The 21071-nt window shown below is 33.7% G+C and overlaps 1 protein-coding gene across 5 annotated transcripts in view; it reads right to left on the bottom strand.

Annotated features, from left to right (window-relative positions):
- Window positions 1–250: 250 nt before the first annotated feature.
- The window catches only part of LOC143244358 (band 3 anion transport protein-like), a 55495-nt gene continuing 34674 nt past the window's right edge, over window positions 251–21071 (bottom strand). For 4 of the 5 annotated variants that reach the window (XM_076488917.1, XM_076488901.1, XM_076488893.1 and 1 more), the window contains exons 13-21: window positions 18096–18244; window positions 15972–16166; window positions 14617–14910; window positions 13353–13442; window positions 11677–11843; window positions 7271–7524; window positions 2221–2390; window positions 1192–1362; window positions 251–753 (exon numbers count right to left, since the gene is read on the bottom strand). In XM_076488917.1, coding sequence (XP_076345032.1) covers window positions 682–753; window positions 1192–1362; window positions 2221–2390; window positions 7271–7524; window positions 11677–11843; window positions 13353–13442; window positions 14617–14910; window positions 15972–16166; window positions 18096–18244 — 1562 coding nt within the window. In that variant the 3' untranslated portion in view covers window positions 251–681. Of the gene's footprint in view, window positions 754–1191; window positions 1363–2220; window positions 2391–7270; window positions 7525–11676; window positions 11844–13352; window positions 13443–14616; window positions 14911–15971; window positions 16167–18095; window positions 18245–21071 lie in introns of those variants that run through there. The other variant, XM_076488927.1, reaches the window with a different exon arrangement.

Below are 21071 nucleotides of genomic sequence, written 5' to 3'. Positions count from 1 at the left end.
ATTAAACTTTGTATATAAAATTAAAGTTAATAATATTGGACAAGACACTGTATTAATAGTAGAAAATCGACTATAGTAACAATACAGTTAATAACGTAAATCAGTGCTTTTCTTGAAATAAAGGTTCCGTTATTCATCCATATTTTAAACAACCATCTGGAGTTGTTATTAATTCCATCCAATCACCACCCAATACAAAATAAACTCTGTATAATGTCTAAAAATTTGGCACGTAACAAAAACAATAAAATAGGAGTGGTAACTGTATAACTTTATTAATAATAGTTATTTAGCGGTAACATAATTAACAATATGTGTGCTATATGCATAGTAAATGGCATAAACAAAACCATTCGATTTTATCAGAAGATGCGTTTAGGTGAGCCGTGTGGCGCTATACCCCAGAAGAAAAGCATTGGCTTTAACTGCCATTCAAGTAAATACATATGAATGTTTATAAAAATGACAGTATGAAATAAAATTGGCAAACATTTTGGCCAAACTGCCTTCCTTTAACCATATCATTTACCATAAATATTTTCATTTTCCAGATATTTCAGGCTGCTTGTTTCCAAATCAAGAACACAAGTTTTGTTGAATCTAAGTTTATCATTTATAGTACTGTATAAATTTCAAATGCATAACAATCGTTGAAATAAATTAAAAATAATAATGTTTCCGTCAAGGAAGAATCTGCCGGTAGATGTCAGGATCTTCTTCTTCGTTTGCTTGTTTCGTTTCATCTCCATCCAGCTACAAAATTTTACAAATATAAAAGGTACGAATCAGTGTTAATTTATTTTTATTTAAAAATAAGAAATACGCTAATACGGACTTATTGAATAAAATAACACGAAGAAAAACAACACAAAGCTAAACACTGAAGTTGGAGTTCTTTTAGAGCGTGTCATTTTTTTTCGATAATTTGAATTTCTATGTTATCAATAAACAAAAACAAAAGTCCTTCCCACCCACCCAGTGTGACAGCAGTAAGTCCAATCCGGGATATGATTTCCCACAGTGGAAACAGCAGGTAGCCAGCCTATTGTGGCTTGGATTTAAGATAAATAAATAAATAAAAGATAATTTTTACTGATCGATAAGCCATAATTTTCTTCATATTACCTTAATTCCTGACGATATTAGATGCTCTAATGTTCTTAAGTTGTTTTCTGCGTAATAAATCCTTACCGCCAGTAGTTCCTTTTCCGTAAAACATTTCTTTAGCTGTAATCGTACGGGTACCATCATCAGTAGAATAAATGGAAAAGCTATTTCTGCCTCTGTAGACTTGACAACCCAAAGGACAGCTAGACAGATTATCTGGATTATGGTAAACATATGCATCTTTCGAGTTGGAACCTGCATGTTTTGAAACATTTAATATATATATATATTTTCCACTCCTATAATAAGATTCTTAAATACAAATACGTTTCAAAGCACTAATTTAAGATTTTCTTTTGATTGCGGTTAAAAGTCAAAAACATAAATTTTCATGCTGAAGTTCAAAAACATTTCGTCTCCTAGACTGTCTTAAGGAGTACCATTTGTCAACACTTATCATACAGACATATGATAACAGATATATAACCTTGTCATCTAATTCACACTAAACTATAAGGTGTTCGCTGATTTATTATTAATGTAACTTCAATGGTGATACGTGAATCTGCAATATTTGATTCGATTTAAAGATTATTCTATTTACATAATTTATAAGAGATTTAAAAAATCGCGTAAATTATAAAGTGGCCATGGGCAATAATTTCTTTTCTAACTTATTGATCTAATAGAAATAATTACCTGCAACTCTGATATACATATTTACAGTTTAATTCTCGAGCTCATGAAGTACTCGTGCAGTTCTAAACGACAAAAGTGGTTCTATTGGTCAAGCTCTAAGTACCGAGTTTCATTTTGCTGATGTACGAGAATCAGTAGTGTGAACAAAAGAAACGTTTGCCATTTCTAAGGATTCTATAAAGATTAAAATTAATTATTACTCATTACCCATACAAAGTTTGCCTATTATTCATGTGGGCTGATACAAGATTATCTTACACATTGCATATATAGCCAAATTCAAAGATTACTTGTAACTTGGTGTATGGTCATCAGAAAAAAACAAAAACAATTTGTATATATAGTTGACATATGGGAAGTGTGAATTAACTTTATAAAAAAATTATTCGTGAATTGCCTGTACATCAAACTTACATTGCGTACATAAGGAACATCAGGATGGTGTTTAGCAGACATAAACAAGAGCCGAATCCTTTCGAACAGCTGAATACCACTCATTGATGAAACCCCCATATACAAGAAAACTCCAAACAAGATGGCCACTGGAATTTTTCTCAATAATGGAGCTACCAGAATAGATAAACCTACAAGAAGAAATAAAGTTGAAACTACAGTGTTGATTTCATCATTGCCAATATGTCACAGCAGTAAATAATTTATATTAATTTACGATCTCATTTTTTACCGTGGAAGAAATTGGAAATATATTAGTTTCTATACTACCCAAAATTTGCGACGGATCATTGTTTCTCAGTGTTAGGGCCCAGCATGGCCAAGCGTGTTAAGGCGTGCGACTCGTAATCTGAGGGTCGCGGGTTCGCATCCCCGTAGCGCCAAACATATCTCGCCCTTTCAGCAGTAGAGGTGTTATAATGTGACGGTCAATCCCACTATTCGTTGGTAAAAGAGTAGCCCAAGAGTTGGAGGTGGGTGGTGATGACTAGCTGCCTCCCCTCTTGTCTGACACTGCTAAATTAGGGACGGCTAGAACAGACAGCCCTCGAGTAGCTTTGCGCCAAATTCAAAAAAACAAGCAAACATTCTCAGTGTTAACAAAAGTTCTTTGGCACAAGATTATTTGTTTCTCTCATTGATTTTACTTTTATATTCTAACACTTCAGTTTGAAGGAATTATAGTGGTCTCAGTATCTCATCGTTGGCTTAGTTGTGAACTTAAGTATTGCTTTCTATGCTTATAAACAACATAAAATCGATGGAAATACAAGGAAATGGCATAAAAATGGCTAGAAAGAAAGAAAAACCCCAAGATAGGACTATTTCCTGACAGTACAATTTCATCAAGACCCTATGACCTTTTCCAAATAAAATAGAAGCTCTGATACAACCTGCATTTGGATTTTTCATATAGACTTAAGAAGACTGATGTGTAGCCAAAGAAAACCTATGATGGGATTTCACTAACCCATCAACATAATAAATCAGTTGAGATTGAACTCCAAATTAATAAGTTTGGACTGAATAAGATTGAACACCATTGATTTTTGCGAAAGAATTGAGGATATATATTGATTTCCCAGACTATTATGCTAGAAATTTGGGGAAATCTTTGGAAGCACTTATAAAACACTGATATAGCTGAACGTGACAGTTAGGGACCATCATAGGACTAAAGTGAGATAAGTTTCAACGTACAAATTTACAGATGGGCCCTGTATGTTCGAGGTGTGTTTTTTTTTACATCTAGATATTTAAATGAGGCTGCACATTGATATGAATGGCAAAAACTTCATCTGTATAAACTAAAATGTCACCCACGCATTAGTCATGTCGTGAAGAAGTTCCTCCATAGAAAGACCACTCGTGCTAAGGAGGGACCCTACTCAAGAGATGTTCTTGAGTAGAAACAGTATTTCTTATAGCAGATAGTCTCCCAGAAAGAGTACAAAGACGGTGCAAAACATTGGTTAGTGCTTTCGAAGACACACAATAGCTGATCATAAGATTTTACTTACTATTTGCTGTTTTCTATACAATTAATATAAATTGTCCTTACCTAAAATGTTCCATTTTGAGAGAGGTCTTCTTTCACGTTACATAAAAACTCAAAAGAGTGAGTACAACTTTCGTTTGAGAACATGTAAATGAAATATAGTACGTACATTCGTTATTTTCTATTGAAAAGTGATCCACATCAATTGTTGAGTAGTACATTTTTTTTCAACATTGCATAAGAAGTGCTCAAAATACTAACATTTTTAATTCAAAGTCAAGGGCAAAATGAAACACTTTAAAACATGCTTTTAAACAATACTGCAGATATAAACTTCAGACCAGTGAAATGATATTAAACAACAACTGTTAAAAGAGATATAGATATTTCATGAATGGTTTATTCAAGCAATTGCTTCTCATTCTACATGGAATTATCAACAGTCATTAACTTTTCAAAATAACTTTGGGGAAGAATAAAAACAAAAACTTGTGAATTTATTTTGCTTCTATGTCAAACTTGCACTCTAAACTATTTCTGACTATGTCAAACTTGCACTCTGAACTATTTCTAACTATGTCAAACTTGCACTCTAAACTATACTTTAGTATGATTCAAATTTCATTACGACCATTTAAATCTTATATATCAACTTCTCTACAGTTTAATGCTGAATCGTTGCATTCAAATTTGACCACTTAGTGATTTGTTTAGAATCTACTTACTAACAGTGATAAAAAGTTCATCAATAATAACATCAAAGTTGAAATGATATTATTATATTACATATAGTTGAAATGATATTATTAAATTACATATAGTTGAAATGATATTACATTATATCGTTCAATGAAGAATAATTGTGAAAGATCACTGAACGAAACGGTTAAATTGAGCCATATATTGAAGATTTTATGAGCTGAAATTGAACTTCGAAGTTACAGCCTGTTCTCTGTTAAACTAATCTTTCTGTTGTGTGTCAACGTCTCACGACATAATCACACCTCTTCACTTGCTCTCAACTGCAACATTCCAGATATCATGTTTAAAACTAAACATTTAACATACTAGGATTCTAATTCCCACTAAATAATAACAACTGTTTACTCAGGTTGGTCAGCGATAATTTTACCGACTTATAATGCTAAATTCCATAGTTCGATTCCCGCAGTGGTCAAAGTGCAGATAACCTGTTGTATTCAAATATTGATTTAAGACATAATATTCCCTTCTACGAAATCGGCAGTCAATATTCTTTTAAAACTTTATATAAATCTAAATGTAAATTAACTTAAATAACACAAAAATGTAAAATTTTACCTACATTTCTACAATTAAACGATCCTAGCACAATTTCTTCACTTTGAAAAATCAAATTTAGCAACAAATATAAATAAAGTACATGACTACTAAAACAACTTGAAAATACCAATACAGAGCATTTCTACCAAGGCTCGAAAAGTAGCTTAGGATTCTATATTTTTGGGATATCGTCCTCAAAGACTGATAGGTTTCAACTTGTTTCAAGACAGGTTTCTGCAGTCGTGTTGTCCAGGATAAGAGTAAAATGACAAACAAAAACTTTCAAATGTTACAAAACTGAAGAAACAGTTATCGAGAAACTGCAACAAACTTTGAGTACAGTTCTAATTAGAGTGGGTAAGAACCGTTGCTTTTGTTGCTTTGTATAAAACAGACTATCACAGGAAGATACGTGCCATTCTAACAGACATAATTAAGTTTAAATAACTCGAGTCTGATCCAAAGTCTTGCAGTAAAAATAGCATTCACAGATACTTGAAGTTAAAAAGGGATGACTTGTTGATGCTAATGCCATGTCCCTCAAACCATGAGACCAAGAGTAATACGTTCATGGCCTTTCTTACTCTCTATATATGGAGCCTCCAAAATACATAGATCTGGATGCTATCTCAGATCCATTGTCACAGATATAACCAACTCTTTTACAAGTTCAACTTAGCCATAGTTTAATGATGATGTAGCGTGTGCCAACTTTGATATGGAATTACTGTTCACAAACGTAACCCTAGATGATACAATTCAACTATGTTCAATCTAGTTTTCTACAACCAAGAGAGATTCAATCGCTTATCAAAAATATGTTCAAACGTTATAAAACCATGCCATTAAGTAATCACATTTTATCTATAATAGTAAACAACTACAAACAGCCTGACGAATAGCGATGTAATCTAGTTTGGCATCTACTGTAGCAAATATCTTCCTCTGTTTTCATAAGAAACAATAGCTAAGAAAGTGTTCAACTGAATTCAAACCCTGTTTATTCTAGAAGATATGTTAGTGACACTTAAAAAAAAATTCAAACATGAACCAAACCAGAGGCATTTCTGTTTTATTTGATTCAACAATTAATAACATTACATTTACTGAGAAAAATAATACTTTACCATTCATGGATACCTGGCTCAAATTATAAAGGTTTGTTCACTAGCCCGTCTTATCATAAACCTACCTTTACAGGATAATACGCATATTTTGGTTGCTTTGCACGTATCATTTTCAATGAAAACTTGATTAAAATGTAAGTTAACTATATTCATAAATTAGTGAGTAACACAGAACTGTTTCTCACTGAGTTGAATAACATAAAAGAATGTCTTCCTAAAAATGCTTCCCCTATAAGTTTTTGTGAGAAAAACTTATGAACAACGACTGAAGAAAGTTGCTGTTCGTAGCATTTATGGGTAAACAGTCATATAAAAAAAAATCCTTTGGAGTACACCTCTATGCATGCTTAAGTTTTTAACTTCAGTTCATTGGTTCTAACGCCAGGAAGCTTCAGCAACGACACAAAAAACATCGGTGGTTAAAAACTTGTAACCCATTACAAGTGGAAATGGCAGAGTACAGTGCTATCCAGCCATTCAAATAACATTTCTAAATATTTCACAAGCCAGCAATGAAAGTGACCTACGTACATTGGAAACTATTGCCATGTTACTTATAAGAGCAGCTATCGACAACAGACAATAGGCTCTATCTCAAAAATAGTAATGGTCAAGTAGTACTAGAAAATTCCAAAATCAGGTAATATTGTTATAATAATTTACCAAAATTTTCAAACATCTTGCCCTAGTCTCTTACTCTTAAACTCAATGTGTAATATGCATTTAAGTAACAACCATGAATAAATATGACCAGTTTATGAAAGATTATAATTACGCCATCTATTAGTTTGCTAAACTGCAAAACAAAAACCATTAGATTAAACCATTAATTATATAACTATTATTTTCCTTTCTGTTTTGTGAGGTTCTTTTTCAAACTGGTGATACCACAATACGCCCCCGCTAGAACAGCAATAAGCTTCACAGCTTACAATGCGAAAATTCGTGTCTTGATACTTGCGTTGGGCAGAGCACTAACAGCCCACTGTGTAGCATTGTACTAATAAGAAATAAGCAAACATCACAATATATTTTTCTAGCATATTATTATATTTATTATTTTCATATGAAAAAGAAAGATTACCTATTAGAACAGATACTATGAGATTTGTTACACGTTGTTCCTTCACCTCAACAACATGAGGAATCTCCCCAGGCGCGTGCGTCTTACTCATCACTGTCAAGCTGATGACGTGAGACAGAGAGCGAATAGTAGCTGCACAAACCCAAGGTCCTCCAATAACAGCACACCCTATCTCCATGTAACAGATTAACATCAGGTCCAAATGGAACCCTGATCCTTTCTTTAATTTCCTTTCTTTCTTGTTGATGATCAACCTACGGAAGTACTCAACATTTAAATTTATCTATACCACTTTAGTACGAAGAGTTAGAAAAGAGAAAAACTCAGTTTCTTATATTTTAAATGTTATCTATCAATATGTCAGCAGTATTAGAGATGAATTAACTTTCATGGTAAATTTTGAATTTGATATTACTTTTTTATATTTGAAACAACTTAGAAATAGTTTAAACCATCCTTTCATACTGAACAGAGATAACATATTCAAATGTTCCATTTTCCGGCGTTTTCTATTATATGATTATGTTGCTCCTACTATGTGTTAGCTTTGTCCACAAAATTTAACGTATACCTTGAAATATAAGTATCATCTCAGATTAGCTTTGTCCACAAAATTTAACGTGTACCTTGATATATAATTATCATCTCAGATTAGCTTTGTCCACAAAATTTAACGTATACCTTAAATTATAAGTATCAGATTAGTTTTGTATACAAAATTTAACGTATACCTTGAAATATAAGTATCATCTCAGATTAGCTTTGTCCACAAAATTTAACCTATACCTTAAAATATAAGTATCAGATTAGCTCATCTCAGTATTTAGTTTTGTATACAAAATTTAACGTATACCTTGAAATATAAGTATCATCTCAGATTAGCTTTGTCCACAAAATTTAACCTATACCTTAAAATATAAGTATCAGATTAGCTTTGTCCACAAAATTTAACGTATACATTAAAATATAAGTATCAGATTAGCTTTGTCCACAAAATTTAACGTTTACCTTGAAATATAAGTATCATCTCAGATTAGCTTTGTCCACAAAATTTAACGTTTACCTTGAAATATAAGTATCATCTCAGATTCGGTCGTTCTGCATTCTTGCAACATTTTAGTTTTGTCACTTTTGTTCCTATTCGCGATAGATTTTGTTTCATATTAAATGCAAGACCACAAATAAATGTGTGTTTGTGTGTTTTTCTTACAGCAAAGCCACATCGGGCTATCTGGTGTGTCCACCGAGGGAAATCGAGCCCGTGATTTTACAGTTGTAAATCCGTAGACTTACCGCAGTACCAGCGGGGAAACACAAATAAACACAGTACATAGTTTCAATTGCAACTAAAACTGAACTACTATTTGATAATAAACTTTTCTAAAAAAATAGCCAATTGAATTTTAATAATTATTCAGAAAGTTTTTAAAGTAAATTAATAAATATTAAACGTTAAAATCATCTACCTATTTTTCAAACTCTTATACCTAATTTAATTTATTTAAAATAGGATTATTAGGTTCTAAAGAAATTCTACACACAATTTTTTTTTCCATTGTGTCTGCAGTAAGTTTACCAACTTATAACACCAGCAATAAAAAATCTGATGTAGAGAGACCGTTGTGTAGCTTTGGGGTAAGAAAAGACCTACGCATAAATAAATTTTTGTACTAAAATTACTTCTAAGTTATATTTTGAAAAAAATGGTATGATGCACATTTCTGTGCCGTGTTTTTGAGTTACTACATAAATCAATCTTCAATGAGAATTACTGAGTTTTCCACAGGTTCTGGAAAAATCAAAGCAACTCTCTGATTCCTTATTTGTTTCGAATATTCGCGCGAGGCTACACTGACAATTTGCGCTAATTTTGAACTGATATAGTAGAAGGAAGACAGTCAAGAGTTTGTTGGCGAGAGTGAAAGAAAACAGACGTATTTTTTATCTTAGCAAATTTATAACAGAAAATTGAGTGAGTAGTAAGTTTGTCGAGAACCTATCGCTTCATATAATTCAATTTGGGCTACTCAACATTTGAAGTTACGAGCCATACCGGCCGAAATGCCGAAGAAGACCGGCAAGCGGAACGATGCAATGGCGTCAAAAATTGAAGGCCTAAGACAGTATTCAACAAAAAGTTAGTCTAATGTAGGTGGCCTAACCGTAAATGAAAATATAAATTTAAAAACTTTAATAGGACTGGCTAAAGAAGAACTAAAAATTATAGTCTCCCTAGCGGATGTTACTCAAATTAAAAATAGAAAAAAAAAAGAACAATATATAAAATAACTGAAGAAAATATAAAACATACTGCTGTCGACAATGAAGCTGAGGCTACATTGTTAGACAATGGAAAACTAGCAACTAGTAACGTAAATGCTAAAAACCCACTCTGGATATTGAAACTAACACAAAAACGGAACCAAACGAAACAAATTCTGACGACGAAGGCTTCACACAAGTGAAGACTAAAAGTAAGAAAAACAAACACAGAAACACACACAAAAAATATATCTAAATTACCAAAACACGCCATTATCATACAAGGTATACCAGGAAATTACAACCAACCACAACTATTCAGGTGTAAACCTAAAATTAACATTACTAACATTAAGCGTCTGTCTCGCGGCGGGGTCCTCGTTCAAGGACAGGAACCCGCTGACTTAAATAGATTACTGAAAGAATGGCCTTCAGACGCTTTTAAAACAGAGAACATAATTATACACTTACCTGGAGCTGGGCCAACACCCAAATCTTTTGTAATCAGGAGATTGCACCACTCTATTGACATAGAAGATATTAAGGACGAATTAACTGAACTAAACATAAAACACGTGTCAGTTGAACGAATAATTTCTAATGTAACTAAAAAAACCAACTAATCTAATTAAAGTAGTTACGGAAAATACCCAAGACATAACCTTGCTAATAAATAATGGTATCACAATGTGGTATCATAAATACACAGCAGAACAAACCAAAACACCATCAGTGGTTGTAACACAGTGTTACCAATGCAAAGGTTTGGACATGTAGCAGCAGCATGCCAAGCAACTGCGCGTTGTGTAGGCTGTGGAGAAAATCACCACATTTCACAATACACAAAACAAAACCCCAAACCAACATGCTGTAATTGTGGGGAAGAACATACGGTAAACTATAAAGCATGCCAGAAATACAAATCAGTTAAGACACACTTATACGAACTTAGAAATCCAAACACGAACAAGCCACGAACAAACAAAATTCACGAACCATCAAACCAACTACCACTCCAGCACCAGAAAACACAAACATACAAACAAACTCGTATGCTGCAGTAGTCAAGAAAACATCATTCATGCAGGAAAAACCATCAATAAGTTATGAAGATTCACCTAAAACAACTGAAGACACACACAAAACTACACCTATGAATATTGAAAACACACTAACCAATGCCATTACTTCTACCTTTTCTGAAATATTGACAGAATACACAAATCCAAATAACGAAAACAGTCTAACACATATAATAATTAAAATAATTGTGAAAAACATCCAAAAATACCTACCATAAATGTTAACATACATCATGAACTCTGTTAAACATGAATAAATTCACAGTATTACACATCAATATCCAGGGTGCTATTGCTTCCAACACCTCTTCCCGTTAAATTTGTACATCTGATAACATCAAATTTAAATAACAATAACTAATAAAATAGTGCTAAATTAAAACAGCCACCTACGTACTAGACTTAAAAAAGGAGAGAGAAAAATATAAATGGACATTGCCCTGAAAATTACCTGTCTAAGTTGATATTAATCCATATTAAACAGTCAATTCCAACAATGTAATGGAAGGAGGAAGAGGTCTGGTGTACCTGACCCTGGCCCGGCATGGCCAAGCGTGTTAAGGAGTTCGACTCCTAATCTGAGGGTCGCGGGTTCGCATCCCAGTCGCGCCAAACATGCTCGCCCTTTCAGCCGTGGGGGCGTTATAATGTTCGGTCAATCCCACTATTCGTTGGTAAAAGAGTAGCCCAAGAGTTGGCGGTGGGTGGTGATGACTAGCTGCCTTCCCTCTAGTCTTACACTGCTAAATTAGGGATTGCTAGCACAGATAGCCCTCGAGTAGCTTTGTTCGAAATTCAAAACAAACAAACAAAGCACCTGACCCTCCTGGGTATTCCACATAATTACCCAAACACCAACATAGAGAAAACTCAGTTGATCAACAACATCCGTCGCTAAGTCTTGAACTATTATTAATATTATCAAATAGAGGAAAGTGATCGTCAGTCAGTTGCCACATACAGTTATAGGATGATTCATGCACTCTGGCCAAAAGACTTAATAATTTAAAAAAAAAAATACATATTCATTATTCGGTGAAAGCTGTAAATAAATATACTCACTCGGTAATCTGAATTTCCAGGAAGAGCAGAATGAAAATAAGCAAAGCAGCAACAAATGCAGACAGTACGTGCCACGCAGCAATAGGCCTAACTATCCCCAGAGGTGAAATGAACCAGCCACAATCGAGTGTGTTACCATGATGCAATTCTTCCGTGACACTTAGTTTCTAAATGGAAAAAAAATCATTTTATTATCACCTAATATAGACCGTAATAAGAACTCGACCTTAACACGGTGAAACATGCAAGTCTTGTTCGATGTTCCCTTTTCTCGTGTAAAAAACATAACTATTCTGGTCTCTATTTGTCTTCTATTTAATCTTTCGTGTGCCTCTCTTAGAAACTCGTAAAACGAAGTATCTTGTGATGTAATTACTAACAGAGAACTATTTCAATTACATTTATTAAAATGGAAATAAGAACGCTGGAGTATGAAATTCTAAAAATATTGATGGTTTTACTTTATTACAGCTTTTACAGTTAGGAATATTTCCTCACTGTAAAATACTTAATAAATAAGTAAAGTCAAAACGAAACTAATAATAAATATTTTTGTTTCATAAGGAGCTAAAGATTTGATTAATTTTTTTTATTAAAAAAGAAAAATTTCAATGGTGGAAATGAATTTTTGTTATAATTTTGATTCACGCTCAGTCCTATTTCACATATCATCTGATAAATTAAACTTACATACTGCAACAAACATCTTACATTAAACTGAATACACGACTTCTTATTTATTATGTAATAAACTGATAATGATAAAATTGAATCTAAATTCCTCTATGTTGAACTGGTACAATTGTTTGTGCATTCATCATTAAAACTTCCTGGTAAATATGTGTTTTTTCTGCTATGTTCTTTTCATCCTACAGTTTTGCAAACCATACAATAAAACCTTAAGAACAAAACAGTTTAAAATTTTAAGATACTTTAACACTCTACGACAAAGAAATACTATACTGAGAATGGAATGAATGAGACCACATATAGTCTTTGAATTCTTCAATTTAAAGTGAAGTAAAAATCCACTGGTCAACATTTTCTTTTATGAAGAAGACTTAACTGTTAAAAGTTGACATATTTTGAGACCACAGTCCCCAGTTTGCTAAATGTGGATATTTGTTACTTAATACGAATTAATAGGCGTGCGACTCGTAATCTGAGGGTCGCGGGTTCGCATCCCCGTCGCGCCAAACGTGCTCGCCCTTTCAGCCGTGAGGGCGTTATAATGTGACGGTCAATCCCACTATTCGTTGGAAAAGAGTAGCCCAAGAGTTGGCGGTGGGTGGTGATGACTAGCTGCCTTCCCTCTAGTCTTACACTGCTAAATTAGGGACGGCTAGAATAGATAGCCCTCGAGTAGCTTTGTGCGAAATTCAAAAACAAAACAAACAAACGAATTAATATGTCACGCGTACTCATTTTCCCACACTAATATCGCCAGAAAAAAAACCCACCAAAAACAAATGGAATATTAAAAGCGATAAATATCACATAATTTTTACAACTGAGGAATGTAGTTTTACTATTTTCGACAAACTACTGATCTACTGGATAGTTGATGCATAAACAACACACTTGTCTTCACTTACAGTGTTCAAGTAATGAAAGAACCAATGACAACGTTATTAGTGCAACATTGAGAATAACAGATTTTTCAATATATTTCATACCTGAGTATATACATTCTTCACACAGGAGTCTAATAACACCATAAGTACAATACCTATTGTTATACCAAAGTCTCCAATGGCTCTTCTTACCTAAAGACACAATTCGAACTTAAGTGGTTTTGAAGTGATTGCATTATACAAGAGTATTCCATTTTCAAAATTCGAAACACATTTACTAATTTTGTTTAAACATTTTCATTTCATAAACATATCTAGATTATTAATTTTCAGTACTAACTTTGTATCGCAAAATCGTATGTTTCGAAGTTTCTAAATAACGTCTTTGATCTTTTATTGAAAAAAATGAAGTAACGTATATCAGTGATATCAAAATAATTAGGTGAAATATATATAGTAGAAACGGCTGATATGAGCATTAACAATTTTTTATTTTAAACACGAAACAAGTAACAACGTTTTAATGTCTTTAGGCCAACATCAGGTTATAAAGTTTTTCGTTACTTTCTATATTCACTTCAAGAAGTAATTGAAACGATATTTAATTTTATGAAAAGCTTGGGCCCGACATGGCCAAGCGTGTTAAGGCGTGCGACTCGTAATCTGAGGGTCGCGGGTTCGCATCCCGGTCGCGCCAAACATGCTCGCCCTTTCAGCTGTGGAGCCGTTATAATGTGACGGTCAATCCCACTATTCGTTGGTAAAAGAGTAGCCCAAGAGTTGGCGGTGCATGGTGATGACTAGCTGCCTTCTCTCTAGTCTTACACTGCTAAATTAGGGACGGCTAGCACAAATAGCCCTCGAGTAGCTTTGTGCGAAATTCCAAAACAAACAAACAAACAAAATTAAAAGCTTGACTTAGAACGAAATATTTTAGCGCTAATATTAATAAAACCAATAATTTACACTTTACTGATAACTGTTTTCCATTTTGTGTTTCTTTATTTCTAATAGTGACAATCAAATTATTTACATTAAAAATTAATAAAACCAAAAAAAAAACATAATAAAGGTGACAGCATTTTTTTGAGCTTTAGCAATACAGTTTCTGTACACTTTAATAAAGTATCTAGTTTGTACCTCAGATTTCCCTGAAGATGACCTAAGAAGGTCGAAACGTTGCTCTCTGCTTTATTAGTAAGTGTTAATACCCATACCAACCGTCCTGAGACACATTTTTACTTCAAGTGGGTTTCTCGTTATCACAAAGTGCCTACTAAAATATATATATATTTCTAAAAATATATAATTAAATAACGACTGTGGCGCATCTCAGTTTAACTGTGAAAGGGTGAATAATACGTACGGTACTTCCTAGAAATCTACTGTTACGGAAGTGCCTCAAGAAATACGCAATGAAAAACGTTCCCATCATTAAAATCATGGAGAACAGAGCAGTATTTGGGTGGATTAGAAGACGTTCTGCTGAACGTGAAAGATCTTCGAACGAGATTGACGTCTCATTCGCGTCAGTCGAAGAATCAGAAGAATTCTGTGTGCACGAGACGTTAACACAGTTCTTGACTGATGGATTATCTTCAAGTGGATTAGTGGTATTCAAATTGCAATAGCTGGCTAACAATGGATTTGTAGAGAAAACCTAACAAATAAATGCAAATGAGTAAATATTATAAAATATCGTCCTATAACTTTAAATTAAATATAAATGGTTGTTTTGGAAAGAATTTAACGACATTAACAGCCTAAATTTGTAAAATTACAAATATAATCATTAACATATTAGTTCTACCGTTTTAATAAACATAATGTATTAAAAAATGTCAAAACAATAAGGTTGTTTGAAATATACTAATTAAACTGTATGCTGCCATAAATTACAGAAGGTTTAAACTGATTGTATGCAATTTAAACAAATACGTCATTGATAGTTAATCTTGTTTATATTTTCTTACAGTCCAGCATAACCAGGTTGTGAGGGCGCTCGACTCTGAACCTGCGGGTCTAAATCCTCATCCTACCAAACTTGCTCGCATTTTCAGCCATAGTGGCGTTATATTGTGACGATCGGTCCCACTATTCGTTGATAGAAGAATAGTTGTCCAAGAATTGGCGGTGATGACCAGCTACCTTCCCTCTTGTCGTTCACTACTAAATTAAGGGCAGATAGCCCTTGTGTAGCTGTGCGCGAATTTTCAAACGTAACAAAATTTCTTATTATTATTACAAACTACAAAAATTAGCCCTCAATTTGCTCAAAACCAAATTAACTTTCAATTTACCCATCATCTAGTAAGTCAAATACAAGGTCAACTGTTGAAGTCTTTCCCTGAAGTTTTGTTTAACTAAACAAACTAAAAATAGCATTGGTTCTTCCCCTATTAATGGTTCTTTGGTTCTTCCCATATTGATGGCTCATTTCGGTCAAGCAAAATTCTTTGAATACTTAAAATTTACTACGAATTTAAGAGATTAGCTAAATTTCGGCTTCAAATGTACTAACATATTTCGTATATTATGTATCATCTTCTCCGAACTCCTTTATTATGTGTACACAATTTACTGTCAAATAATAATAATAAATGTATTATTCCGACTAAAATCGAAATTTAGACGTTTGGATCGCGTTTCTGAAAGTGAAAGTTTAACTAAAATATCACAGTGTTCTAAAATGGCACTATCAAGCTATTAAATCAAACAAACCTTATAGATTTTGAAGAAACACTCGTATATATAAATCATGGAAATGAGAGCAGCGTAGATTTCTTGTGTAAAACGACCAAAGAAAGAAACAAACGCACTTCCTTCGAACGCCACTACGACCGTTGCGATAAATGCAACCCAAAAGCTGATCCAAACACGTAACGTCAGGAATTCCATGTCATTTCTTAAACAAAACTGGAAAACAACAGTTTTAATACAATTTATAAATTAAAATGTTTTACACTGAACTGTACCCATCACACGTCACCGTTTTACTAATGTTAATGAAAGAATAGCAAAGATATGTTTTAATCTGTTTTATATGTCTATTTTATCTAGACTTATTTGTAATTTCGTATTATTTACTAATAAACAGTCATTCACAAATTGTTTACTCTTACGGTTACTTCGCAAAACATTAATATTAATTACTGTAACGCTGGTGCATGCAGGGATCGGTATGGTCAAGCGTGTTAAGGCGTTCGACTCGTAATCTGAGGGTCGCGGGTTCGAACCCCGGTCGCACCAAACATGCTCGCCCTTTCAGCCGTGGGGGTGTTATAATGTGACGGTCAATCCCACTATTCGTTGGTAAAAGAGTAGCCTAAGAGTTGGCGGTGGGTGATGAGGCCCTCTAGTCTTATACTTCTAAATTAGGGACGGCTAGCGCAGATAGCCCTCGAGTAGCTTTGCGCGAAATTCAAAAAACAAAAAAAAAATTATGCAACATGTGAGATAAAAATAACGATGAACACTTGTGTGTTGAATTAAAAAATATATATTTAAATATGTACAATGTACGAGGTCTACTATGGAATGAATTATTGAAAGCTCAAAGTACACGAAAAGTAAAAGCTAGAATAAACAGCAACCATTCAAGTTAAACTGTTATCTCTTATGAGGGACCTGTAATCCTAAATACTATGAAAATACAATAAATAAAGATTATTCAGACAACTTCCATTAGGAATTTTCAGATCAGTAGGTGGTATTTAAAAAACAAACAAAAAATCCTAATGGAAAGTTTCCTATAGCAAGGTTTTGCTGAGGCCGGTTCAAATGCGGCGTAGTCTTCTAACTGAGAATAGATTCTACATCGAAGTATGGTTGGTTGGATTTCACACTGGCTGCCAATGGTCGACTAACTTATAAGCTTACAACTTCATTGACTCCATTATTTCTGGTTGATATAAAAGACCTACTTGACCTTTCAATTTTTTCAGGATTTATCATTACCCTGTAGCTTGTAATTCTAAGTGAATTTGTAGAAGGCAGCCTTCTCTTAGCCTTTGTAGTAGTTTCTACAAAATATCAAAGGTTGTGTGTTCTGGTGCGAATTTTTCTCTAAAACTGTTTTAGTGGGTATTTGTGAAAACCGAAGTGTTTCGCGGTATTCACCAGTTCTCTGCGATGTGTGTTATTAAAAGCTTTCTAACTATAAAGTATAGAAAGTTATGAGCGTTATTATTATATCAAAGAGTAAAGATATTGTGGTTTCTGAAGGAGGGCACGATGTTGTGGTCTCTGTGGCTTAGAAGGAAGATGGTATGGTTGGTATAGTGAGCTGGCTTGTATAGGTTTCTGCCATAGGAGCATGACATCCAACCAATATTTCTTGTTCGAAACGTAAATAAACGAAAAAAAAGGCTTAGAATGGGCACCAAACAGTCATAATTCTTTCGTCCTCACAACTGTTCCAATACGAGGTCAAAATGAGTTTGGATCCTTCTTACCTGGAGAAAGTTACCCACTGCATTTCTTTTATGTATTATTTTATTTTAAATTTAACCCTGACTGTTTCTATCGCAACTACTTATTTTGGATTAGAAATGTCATTTTAATATGGTTATTTAACTTCCATGCTTGCTTTTACTTTCCAATGAGTACCATATTAGACAGTACAACAACTAAAATTAAATACAGTCAACTATATTTGCTGCAGCGCTATAGTATTAAATATCTAGTTTATTTTTTAACCCTAAATTATTTATTTAGTCCGAAATAACAGACCGAAGTGCTAAGAATACAATAAACTTGAAAATATTATCTTATGACAACCATAAATGATTATAATCACGCTCAATTAGTGAAGGTTTTCACACAATAAAATTTTATTATACTTACTTTAAATAATATTTCATCAAATAATAAAAGTGGACCAGTTGTTCCTATAATTATTAAAGGTTGTCCAGCGACCAAGGAAAATAAAAACCCAGTACCAGCAGTCACGATAAGAGTTTCCGAAACGCCAATGACATTTTTGGTTTTATAATCTGAAATGAAACATTGAGATAAGTGTTTGATATTGTTATTTAATAGATTTAAACAGTTTATCTGTAAGTTAGCTATAAACTTACACCCGTCGGTTGAACTACTCAACAGAATCAATGTTTAATGAATGGCAAATTATCCTTATTTTTAATATTTGGATATTATAACTGAATTTTTAGGTGACATTACGAACAAATTGATTCTACAGAAGTAACATAGCAATTAATATAAATATTACTGTTTTATTTCTTAAGAATTTCGGCTTTAAATCATCACAGATCAAAACACATATCATTTAAAAGATGCTACTCTTACAGTTTTCAGACAGAGAGAATAATTTAAGTAATTACTTTTTGATATTTAACGAATTAATTTTACTTGAGTTTTTATTATACACCATATTTGCTGAGGATAGACACAAAATGGCTCCCCTCGTTGGAAGTGTTGTTAGTTTATTATTTAGTTGTTAGTTTATTATTTATTATCTTTTATTAAATAACAGAAAAAATATGTAAAACTATATGTTTTTAGAAAGCACTGGACGAGATCTGTTCAAATATGATTTCAAATCCTAATTTTAACACTGACTTTCATAAACACCTGAACTTTTCATGAGTTTAGTTACATTTTATCATAAAAAGCGTTGTGCACCTGGTGTAATTTCTTAGATCTTCCTTTTACATGTTTTTCTGTTATCTAATAAAATTTATAACAATTTAAAAACATTTTTAGGAAGGTAGGGCACTTGTTATCCACTCCTTGTAGTTTTGAAAGCTAGAGGACTTGTGCATCTTGAAGGTTTACAACATTAAAAAGAAGAAAACCGAAAAGGATGAACTCACAAGTAACCATGTAAATCGGCGAGTAAGTTACCTTATAAAAACAGTGAAACATCCAGCCTAACATATTACTAGATGGAGTACCCATCCCCTGGATGAAAACTATGGAAATTCATGAACAATGAAAGGTTATTTTAGGACAGGAAAAACTGCTTCCTGCAAATGTTATTCAAAAAAAAAAAAATGTAAAAACGCCCTTAAAAACTGCAATGCACAAAATGTGAAATCACAAAATTTCTTGTCTTTCCACATGAACCCAGCAAAGTTTGATACCAAAATTGGTGAAGATCCATCAACCGGGAGGGAATTAGTGTCAAGAAAAACACATAGAAACCGCAAGACTCCAAATGCAAAACGGAAAATGTATATGTATCTTCCCATCGACTCGATGAACCATAATACGAATAATGGTGATGCTCTATTTGTACTTTGCAGAGTAGTTACATGGATACACAACAGACAAAATACAGAAATATTATATATATACACTGCTGGCCAAAATCTTAAAGCCAATGAACATAAAGAAAAAATATGCATTTTGCGTTGTTAGACTCAACCACTTATTTGAGTAGAGCTTCGAAAGATGAAAATATGAAAATGGAAAATAAAAAAATAAAAACTTTTTTTAGCATTTAATAGGGAAAATGTGAACACGATGAAATTAGCCTAAATACTAGCTGGTCAAAAGTTTAAGACCATACTGAAACGAAACGTTAATCGGTAAATATGTAACGAAATTTAGTCATTTGTGTTCAAGCATTAACGTTGTCAACATCTCCCAACGACATCCTCTGTGTTACATTGGGTAAAAACATGGTAAAGGCTGAAAAGTTGACAGTTTGAACGTGGCAGAATTGTCGAGCTGCAAAAGCAAGGTCCCTCTTAACGTGCCATCGCTGGTGAGATTGGGTGCAGTAAAACTGCTGTTGCAAATTTCTTAAAAGACCCTGAGGGATACAAAACGAGATTTTTAAGTGGTTGGCCCATGAAAATTTCGCCGGCGTTGAGCAGGGGGATTCGACGGGTTGTCCAGCAAGACACCAGCCGATCGTCGAACCAGATTAAGGCCATTACGGACGCCGAATGCAGCTCAAGAACAGTAAGACGGCATCTACGAGAGAAAGGCTTTAAAAATCGTAAACGTCTTCAAAGGCCACGCCTCCTTCCACACCACGAAACAGTTTGGTTAAACGTTTCTGAGAAGCACCAAACATGGGACGTAGAAAAGTAGACAAAGGTTTTGTTCTCTGATGAAAAAATTTTAACTTGGATGATCCAGATGACTTTCAACGTTACTGGTACAATAAGGATATCCCACCAGAGATATTTTCTACACGACACAGTGGAGGAGGTTTCATCATGATCTGGGGTGCTTTCTTCTTCCATGGAACAATGGAGCTTCAGGTTATACAGGGGCGTCAAACAACGGCTGGCTACATTAACATGTTGGAGAGAGCATCCTTATTGACTGAAGGCCCTCGCTTGTGTGGAAATGACTAGATCTTTCAGCAGAACAACACTGCAATCCACAATACCTGCAGGACAAAGGACTTCTTCATGGCGAATAACGTGATTCTGTTGGACCATCCATTGTGTTCGCCCGAACTGAACCCCATTGATAATGTTTGAGAGTGGATGGCAAGGGAAGTCTATAGAAATGGAAGCGTCAATTCCAAACAGTGCATGATCATCGTGAAGCCATCTTCACCACTTGGAATAACAGCCTTCTGCTAACGCTTATATCAATCATGCCAAAGCGAATGTTTGAAGTTATTCGCAATGATGGCCGTGCATCTCACTACTGAGACATCTTGTTGGGCACTTCCTACCCTATTTAGAACTTCTTTTTGGTATGGTCTTAAACTTTTGACCAGCTAGTATTTAGGCTAATTTCATAGTGTTCACATTTTCCCTGTTAAATGCTAAAAAAGTTTTATTTTTATTTTCTCTTTTCTTATTTTCGTCTTTCGAAGCTCTACTCAAATTTAAG

Source organism: Tachypleus tridentatus, chromosome 1, assembly GCF_004210375.1.
Source record: "Tachypleus tridentatus isolate NWPU-2018 chromosome 1, ASM421037v1, whole genome shotgun sequence".
In the NCBI taxonomy this organism is placed as follows: Eukaryota; Metazoa; Arthropoda; class Merostomata; order Xiphosura; family Limulidae; genus Tachypleus; species Tachypleus tridentatus.
This window is presented reverse-complemented; position numbering and strand designations above follow the sequence as displayed.